Consider the following 9,698-nt stretch of genomic DNA (forward strand, 5'->3'; position numbering starts at 1 on the left):
GGCGCCCGTGCCCCGCCTGAGGGGCCGATCCCGGCCGGGCGCCCGCAGCAGGAGCGAGGGGGCGGCAGCGGCCAAAAAGCCGCTGGGTTACCTCCCCTTCGTCCTTTCTGTAGGTGTATTTAAATATTTTTGAAGTGGTGGATATGTTCATCTCACCCCGAGATTTTTCCAAACCCTTTCGGCTGTATCTGCAGGCTCTTTACGAACCAGTTTTTCTCTCTGTTTCACCTGATGTTTTTTCCTCTTGCTCATGTCTCCCGGCCAGCTGCCAGTTCTCCAGGAGTCACCTCGGAAGAGAGCCAGGCACATGTCTCGATGACAGAGAGGAAACACTTGTGCCAGCCAGAGATGCTGGAGGCCACCCGGAGCTGTCTCCCCAGCCTCATTCAGAGGCACACTTTTGTGGGATTACCAGAGTTTGGGAAAATGTGTCTTTCTGTGTCTGTAGGTATCCAAAGTGGCTGCTGTCAAAAAAATTCTCTAAATAATATTTTGTCTATTCTGTCTTAAATGCTGAAGAAAAAAAGAGCTTTTATAGGTTTTACAACAATAACAATGTGAAGGCATATCTGAGAATTGAAAAAAATAAAAGGGTTTATTTAATATTTAGTACTTGAGGCACACATTGAAAACCTGGAAAAGAAAACAGGGATTGTTTTATTGCTTTTTGCAATGACATTTTAGTATTAAACTACACTAAGAAAAAATAAAATGATCTGCTGTCTTTCAATCCACTGCTAGACTTGCCACTGTCTCGCACACTGGGGCTTATATTACAAGGCAGCTAGACATAAAACTTAAATCAACTAACTATATTGCTCAGGGAAATGGTGGAGTCACCATCTATGGAAGTCTTCCAAAAACATACAGATGTGGCACTAGAGGATACAGTTTAGTAATGAACATGGTGGTGATCCATTAGTTAGTCATCACACTCAATGTTCTTAGAGAAATTTTACAATCCTAAGGATTCTATTCAGCTTCAGCAGTAGGATCTACAGTGTAATGTCTGGATTTTCATTCATTTTGCTCTGATGTTTGGTAACAGATGTAAGACTTCTTGGTGATAGAAACATAAGAATGAAGGGATGCATGGTGTTCTCTGCCCAGAAGAATCTAAAATAGAGGAAAATCTAAACCAAATATGAAACACAGGAGGTTCTGTGAACTGGTCTTCACTTAAGATAGAGGTTGTATCTAAGCATGAAGGGCTGCTCTGTGAAGACTGTCCTTTGGCTGTGAGATCACCTGTCCTGGGCTAGTTTGTGTGCATGCTGCTCATGACAGTGCACACTCAATCTCCAGAATCTATGACTTCAGCTGTATATTGTGAGTGATCCCTATCCACTGCTGACTCACAAACTATGTCTTGGCAGTGCTTGGGAGAATGGCACATGTTGCAAATCCACAGACCAATCAGGGACATCTCCAACAGCATAGACATTGAAGCTGCAATACTCAGGAGTGCTTCTGGACACCATTTCTTTTTTACCCTGTGACATCTCCACGGGCAGGTTTAGTGTAGGCTTCAGTACAAATCATATTATGCAAACGTGGGTAGTGTTTTCAGGAATGCTGTGTGATTCCATGTATGACACGTAATTACACCTCAGCTAGAATAAGACACCTCAGGGATGCCTTTCAAGAGAGTTTTCAGTTCATTCTTCATAACATCACTCTCACACTGTTAAACATTAAACTTGTAATCCAAATATCTGTACAGACAGATGAATTTCATACATTTATCTCCATGTACCTTCAGCTGACGCTTCACTTCTAGTGGATGAAGACAAATTTACTCTTGAGGAATTGTTCCTTATAATGGTCTGCTTGTACATTTTGGATGGCTAGATTCTGTCTCTCATTACTTCTGTGAACAGAACTTCACCAATTTGTCAGTTTAGTTCTAATCCAGGGGTCCTACAGAAAAGAGTTAAATTTTATCTTTTTTCCCTCTTTTTCTCACGTCAAAATTCCATTTACTCAATCCTTCCCCAAACACCACAAGTTTTGCTCTTTTTTCCCATGAAAAGCGCAAGAATTTGAAACCACCCAAATGAATGTGATGTGTGTTTTTCCTGTGTTGAATATTAATTGTGATTCTCCAGTTTGAGCACCCCAAAGGTCTTTCTGCATATACAAAGTGATCTTTTACAACCTCCACAGTTATACAGAGATATCCTAATAGGTCCTACATGTCTCAAGCATATCCATGCTCAGCATGAAAATGTCACACACAGGAATATAAGGCATTTTCAGGACTTCAAACTGTCTTCCTAATAAATAGCAATGTATCTTTTTTGGGGGTCCCCTTTAAAGAGGACAAAATTTGAAGAATAGAGTAATTGCTTATGCTGTTCCAATCCCAATTTTTATGAATAGTCATGCCTACATTTACTTCTTATCTTTTCCTGATGATGAGATTTAAGCTGCTAATGATGTAGCTTCTGCCATCACAGCAACTTGGAATTAAAATTAAAAAGTGATCCATTAATTTTTGGATTACCACCCATTGATTTTGTTCTTGTTGTTTCTGTGAAAATTCCTATAAGATAAAACAGTTTTCCATGCCCTTCATATGTACTGTGCTCAATACATAAACCCTTACAAAGTGATGCAAGCCTTTGCTATTATCATGATTTTTTGTCCCAATTGCTGAGCAGCCTGTTTGCTTGCATTTGGATTATGTTTTTATAATTATTCTGACTCACAGCTCTGCCTGCTTTTTTTGTCATAGGGAGTCCTTCTTGTCACAGCCTGAATTATTTTTAACCTTGGAAATGTGAATTCTTTTTAACAATTTCACCACAATAAAAAGACAGAGTGATTTCCTTTGCTTGTTAAATTCCAGTCACCTCATGGTTAATTACAGTTCTTCTGAGTGTCACCACGTATTTCTAGTCCCAGACCCTTCCAGACTGTCAGGACCCCAACATTACAGGAGCAATTCCTCAGCTCTACATCAGCCACAACTTCTCAGTTTTGCTTGACTTGCTGAATAGATGACTATTTTAATCTTTTCAACTATCTTAACTTTTGTAAACATTTTAACTCTAGTAAGATTCTCACATGCTGCATTCTAACTAAGGCATTTTTAATTTTTTTTTTTTTTTTTTCGTATTTTGCATTTACACATTTTTTATTTTTTGTGTAATTTGCATTTACACATTTTTCAGAGCCAGGAAAATACTGAGACCCAGTCTTTCTTACTAATTGAATCCTAACCACCCTGCACTGTGATAGCACAAGTTTCTTCATAATGTTGCAACTCACCCCAAAGTCCTCTTGTCAGAGAATAATAAAATTATGGATGTAGGTCTTTAGACAAGATAGCTCAGCATCTGTCCCCTGTGCACTGAAGAAAATATCTGTGAACACATCTTTCAGCTGGAGTGTGATAAACTCTGTCCAGAGGTGGAACCTAATTCTTAGGTATAACTGGAACAAGTCTTGGTGACAACCTGCCCAGCCATACCTAGTACAAATTTACTACTACATAGAATTAATTATTTGTGGAGAAGTGGCTACTGCTCAGTAGAATGGACAGCTTTCCATGTTATTTCATCCAAATAATGTATGTACTATTTGCTTTAAAGGTTTCTATAGGCTTGTGATGTTGGGTGGCTCTAAATCCCCCTTCTTCCTTCTTTTTAGCTTTGGCTCATATAAAAGTTAAATCTGCCTATATCCCTCCTGACATTGAATGTTTAACTAGCATGTTTGATATTTAACTGAATCGTGCAGTTGGTCCTCTTAGGGGTCTTTTAGAGTCAATAAAGAAAGACAGAGCTACTTTCAGATACTTATTGAGATCTTAAAATAATTAACTTCCTCTTTCATCTGGGAGATCCCTATGGCAACTGTTCTGTATATAGTCACCTTCACTTAGCCAAAAAAAAAAAAAAATTACTCAGAATCCTTAGCATATCTGAGAGTTCTTTAAATAGTACATGTATAAAGATACTAAGAGGGAAAATTATGGCTTAGGTACTTTTTGTGTGCAAACTATGTTTCTTTTGGTCAGAAGTATTAAAATTTTCAATATGAGAGACATACTCCCCTTGTGTAAACAAGCACATACATTGGAAAAGAAAAGTTAATGATGGTTAACAATCTGCTCCATCACATTCTCACACAGAATAGAGAAAAAAAAAAAGTATCACACAACATTTGTAACAATCTAAAGTGATAAAAATATTGCTGGGAGGCAATTGCTCCTTTTTATATATGGTCTGTTTGCCCCAGAAGTCAGTGCCAGTAATCTGCAGACAGATTTCCCATGAAGCAGGTTTTGGCTGAATATCAGTTGCAAATAATTTGGCATTTTATTTGTAAAACAGCTTCAGCAAATTCTGCATAACTTTATGGGATCAAGAAGGGTTCATCTTTTACCTTGTGCAGGGAACATTAATATAACCCAAAATCATCAAGAATAAACTTGCCAAGTCTAATAAAAATGTATATATTTCTTACCTTCTGTGCTCATGAACTCTAGCTATGTGAGGTAGTTTTTCATTTTAAGTCTCCCTTCCACACACCTTTGTAACTGTCCGGACAAACCAAACAGTCAGACTTTACAAATGAAATTAATTTACTATATCAGGTTGTCAAAACCTTTATTAATGAGGATGACCTTTTTTATCTTTCAGTGGAATTCGTCAATGCTTAAAAATAGCATTTTAAAATGTTTTGTTCACCTCATTCATGTAAAGAAGTGATCTGATTTTCATCTGAGTTTAAAAAAATGTTTCAAAACTGCATGTGTATATTTTTGGTGCATGTTTGTAGGTGAGGAATGCCAGAATATATGACCTACCTTGCATTTCCCTGGAAAGACAGCAGCTCTCATCTAAGGACAAACCCACAGGGAACTTGTTCAATTACCTGACCTTTTTCCTAATCATATAATGCATCTCACTGGGAGAGAAGATTAATTTACTTTTTAAAAACAATATTTATGAACTCAAGGATAAAAATTAATGATTTGAAATATCAGATCCTTAGTGGAGAAATCTAAACATCCCTAATTGCTGCATTAAGAGAAATAAGTATACACTAATACATATATTTCTGTATAGAGGTATGTAAAAGAAAAAAACTGGGTCTTGTTCAGTATGTAAAAGCTGTCATTTTCACTCCAGATTTTGATCTGAAATTGCCACTGTTTACATCTCTTCTAAAACCATCTGTTGGGACACCAACACCATATGGATGTGTCTGTTACTGTAACAAATGCAGTAAGTGCATTCATTAGTTTACAAAGAAAGCATTTCTATTTATTATGAAGCCACAAAGAAAAATGTACTTGAGAGCATGAGCATGGTGCATGGGTGGAAGCAATCCTATGTTTTTCTTCATGTCATACTCCTCACCCCCCATTTTGATCTACTTCATTTACTTAACATAACCACTTCATATTTGGGAATATGCACTGAGTATTTTTTCCATCACTCTGCACAGACCTTTCTATACTGTCACAGACCTTTCTATGCTATTTAAATATCTCCAGCTTTCCTTGTTTTTCTGATCTTCTAGAGTCATTAACCAATTACAGCTCAAGGCCAAAACCAGCTAAGTATCACAACTGAGATTATCTCAAGTAGTACCTTAGTTAAACTGCTGAATAATCATTTTTTAGGGTTCAGATAAACATTGGTTGAGTTTTCTCATACCTTATGCCTTCCTAAAGGTCCCTTGCTTTTGCTTTATTGTTTATGTTCTTTTCTTTCCATAAAACTTCCCCAGAGGAAGTGAGGAGGAGTCCCACCTCACTACATAAACTGTAAATTAGGATACTCTCTTCCTTCACAGACATTCTCTGGAAAAAAAATGGAAGTTAAATTATATTATGGTGTCTGTACAGCTTGCCCCCAAATCACTAAAAGCAGCACATTCAGCAAGTCCTGGATTGTGATTTCATTTTATTTTGCAGTGTCTCTAGATTATTTTATATTTCACAAGAAGAAAACCTATTTTCTGCAGTGTACCTACTTGCAGGACTCTACCAATAGTCAGACTTGACCTTCTATGCAGCATTTCAAAATAGAAATCCATGACATAGGATGACCTGACAACATAGGGTGACCTGACAACAAATCAGGTTAAACTGTTTCTTGTTAAACAAATGTTTCTTCCTCCACACTGCTTATATTAGGAAGAGGTGACTTTTTCTTCTCCAAAGCAATTTAATTTTCTCCCTTACTGTAAGTAAACTGCTGATAAAATATTTAGAGAAAAAAAATTAAATCTTATCCCAGGATTTTTAATCTTAAAACAGGAAAATTTTGTTCTCAACTAGGAAAACTCATCTGATTTTCCCACTGCAAAAATACAGACAAAAGCAAAACACATTACAGGTGGAAATCCTAAGGAACAGCAAAAGGAGCTGTTACACTAAATGACATTGATTTCTTAATCTGCATTTATTTGTTTTTCTGCTTCACAGAAGAGAACATTACAGGGCATTCTGTAAGTTGTTAAAACTTGGCCATCCCTGCTGATTGATATAGTACTGCACCTCGAATGAGTTGTTTGGGGTGAAAGTGTTCTTATCTGAGACTGTTGCTGGGGATGTATCTGCCCTCAAGTGATGGGCAAGATAACTGTGTTTACAAAACTGGGTTTCAAGAACATGCATTACAAAGACACTTTCATATGAATACAGCCACACACTATCACAGCACCAGTAAGTCATTGTAACCAAGAATTTTAATGTCATTTATAAAAAAATAGAGTTATTTACATTTGCAACTTATTTGATGGCATCTTCTTTTATTACAATGTTTGAATCTGTAAGGAAATGACACACTAACTCATTTGAGAGTAAACTTCTCAAAGATAAGCATAACAGTACAGGAAAAATATTTAAAACACTGTGAATTCTTGTTATTTTGCAGCATCATACAAACACATTCTTTACAACACATGCACCCTGGTCTTACAGTAAGCAGAATTCCCTCCCAGATTAAGGCACAGAAACTCCACCACATTTCTAGGGACAGTCCCACATTCTTACATGTGGCATTTCAATACCTAACCAAAAGAATTACTTTAATTCCAATGGGTTGTAGCAGAATGTGTCAACTTACACATTTTTAAGAAAACACCGATCAAAGAAAAAAAAAAAAAAAAAAAAGTATTACTAATTGCATAGTTGCAGTAAACCAGACCCATGAATACAAAAGCCATCAAAATATATTATAAATCTATCTGACTTTCAAAGCTACTTTAAAATACTGTTTTTGCTTTACAATACAAATAACACTTTGGGGTTAGTTTGTAGAATTGTATTTTGGTCCATGCTGTTAATTCTATATCATTATATTCCTCTTCCATTAGTTTAAAAGCCTCAGAACAGCAGGTCCTCAGGCAGTGGTAAGAATGATGAAGCCAAGTCTTAGACTTCAGCTGCTGCAGTCAGTTCATAAAACCTCTAATTTCAACCACCTCCATTCTTTACTGCTTTAAATAATCTGCCCTCAGAACCCTAAGGGGAAAGAATGATGGGGGATGCAGATTTAACACTGTTAGAGATGGGGGTTTGCCCCATCTTCTAGTCCTGAGCTGATGAAGCACAGGTCTTCAAAATATCCAACCCATTTAAAAAAAAAGGATCAATAACAAGAAATCCTCAATTTAGTCTGACTATGCAGTAGTTCCACATAATCTGCTGGCAGTAGAAACTTCTTTGGTGTCAGAGTCAGGTCGTCCTGAAACCACAAATGGCCAAGTCTGTAAGCAAACAAACAAAAAAAAAAAAAAAAAAAAAAAAGGTATTTCATATTAAAAGAAAGTTTATCCTCGTATGAAACTGGAGCTTTATTACCGATAGAAGTCTAACTCTGATTCAGTTGCAAACACGTCATCATGTTTTAGTCCCTGTGGGAAGCACAGAGAGAGCTGAGTTCCTCTAACAAATATTTTCATTACGTTTTTCATTATAATTAAATGCTCCACAGAAGGTCTGCAATGGTCAGCAACAGTGTTCACATCCAAACTGCAACGTTTCTCTTGTTTTGAAACTCTGAGTAATTTAATAAATAAAAGGCATATTAACTATTCCAAACCAACCACTCTGCTGTATATAACGAGACCTTTTACCCCTGTGACAAGTATCGGGCTTTTAATTTTGCACCAATGAGCTCATGACGCTCTGCTTGTGCTGCCGGCCAGCTCGCTGACCGAGTTACTCCTATTTCGGACATTAAGCTTGCCTAATGCCCAAGGAATGTAATCTTTAGGGTCCCTATTCCGACTCCCCAGGACTGACACGCCCGCCATCACCCAAGGCCAAGCGCTGCCCCAGGTGCGCTGGCCTCTGGGGATTTGCGGAGCAGCCGCGGCCGCCCCGTCGCTCCTTCCAGAGCGGGCACGGCCTGAGCGCCCGGGGCACCGAGCGCTGCCCGGGGATTCCCCGCGGAGCCCCCGCCGCATCCCGCCCGCCCCCCGCGCCGTACCAGGTTGACGGGATGGACGTAGCCGTTCTCGTAGCGGTCCTCCTGCAGCAGCTGCCGGAGGTGGGCGATGTAGCTGGACGCCAGGCGCAGCGTGTCCAGCTTGGAGAGCTTGGTGTCGGGCGGCACCCAGGGCAGGCTCGTCTTCAGCCGGGAGAACGCCTTGCTCAGCACCCGCATCCGCGCCCGCTCCCGCGCGTTGGCCGCGTTGCGCTGGGACTGCTTCCCCTCGGGCGGCGGCCCCCGCGGCCCCGACGCCGCCTTCTTGCCCCCGGGGCCGCCGCCCCGCGCCCGTTTCCTCTTGCAGCCGCTGCCCGCCGGCCCCGCCGCGCAGCTGCCCTCGCCGTCCTCTTCCTCCTCTTCTTCCTCCTCCTCCTCCTCCTCCGCCGCCGAGGAGTTGTCCGCCGAGGGGTAGAGCTCGCCGCGGGGCTGGCGCTTGGCCGGCGGCGGCGGGTAGTCCAGCTGCAGCGCCCGCAGGTCCATGTCGGGCAGCTCCTCCGCCTCGCTGGCGGAGCCCGTGGACATGGCCCCGGGCGGGCGGCGCGGCAGCGGGCGGGGGCGGACGGCCGGGCCCAGTCGGCCCAGAGCGGGGCGGCCCCGCCGCGGAGAGTCCGTGCCGGGGCGGGGGCGCGGGGGGGTGCGGAGGGGGGATGCGCCCCTTGACAGCGCTATATATCGGGTGTCCCCGGAGCGAACCATCTGCCGCGGAGGGGAGGAGAGGGGCGCGGGGCGGGGGTCGGGCCCTGCGGAGCCCCGCGCCGGGGGCGGCGCCTCTGCCGCTGGCCCGCGGTCCGCGGAGGGGCTGGTGCTCAGGGCCAGACCCTGACCCTGTGTGGGGGCACACACACGCGGATGGGGGCACACGCGGCATGTCTCCGTGTATGTGTGTGCTCTCGGGCCTCATGCCTTGCTCATCGGGCAGACCCCGCTCCTCTCCTAGAAGGACATAAAATATCTCTAGGGCTGGTCCCGTCAGTGTTTGGCGCGGAGGAGCGCACCGCTATCTGTGTCTAAGGGCTAAGCGCGACCCGAGATTCTGCTCCCAGCCACCTACACTCGCACTTTCTCTTGCTCTTCCTTCGAGGGCACGGTATTTTCCCGATGTATGAAACTCGGGACAGCCGCGTGGTGCGCGCTGGGCTCTTCCCCTGCGTGACCTGCTTCGGGAAGCGGCTCTGCGGTCCCGGAGCTCCCGCCAAGGCGGACGGAGGCAGCAGGAGGAGCGACACCGCGAGCTGGGTGTGC

The 9,698-nt window shown here is 42.4% G+C and overlaps 1 protein-coding gene across 1 annotated transcript; it reads right to left on the bottom strand.

The window, feature by feature from the left end:
- Positions 1–6,690: 6,690 nt before the first annotated feature.
- Positions 6,691–9,080, bottom strand: MSC (musculin). The gene is made up of 2 exons (XM_079302869.1): positions 8,457–9,080; positions 6,691–7,731 (listed from the first exon to the last, which is right to left on the bottom strand). The coding sequence occupies exons 1-2, from the start codon at positions 8,976–8,978 to the stop codon at positions 7,645–7,647; spliced, it is 609 nt and encodes a 202-aa protein (XP_079158995.1). The 5' UTR covers positions 8,979–9,080; the 3' UTR covers positions 6,691–7,644.
- Positions 9,081–9,698: the final 618 nt, after the last annotated feature.

The sequence above is a fragment of the Erithacus rubecula genome (genome assembly GCF_903797595.1).
Source record: "Erithacus rubecula genome assembly, chromosome: 3".
NCBI classification, from domain to species: Eukaryota; Metazoa; Chordata; class Aves; order Passeriformes; family Muscicapidae; genus Erithacus; species Erithacus rubecula.

Bases quoted from the DNA above. Each gene is read 5' to 3' on its own strand.
- MSC (XM_079302869.1), bottom strand. From the start codon at position 8,978: ATGTCCACGGGCTCCGCCAGCGAGGCGGAGGAGCTGCCCGACATGGAC. The intron at 7,732-8,456 runs GTACGGCGCGGG...GTTTGCTTACAG, and splicing joins ACGTCCATCCCGTCAACCTG to ACTTGGCCATTTGTGGTTTC.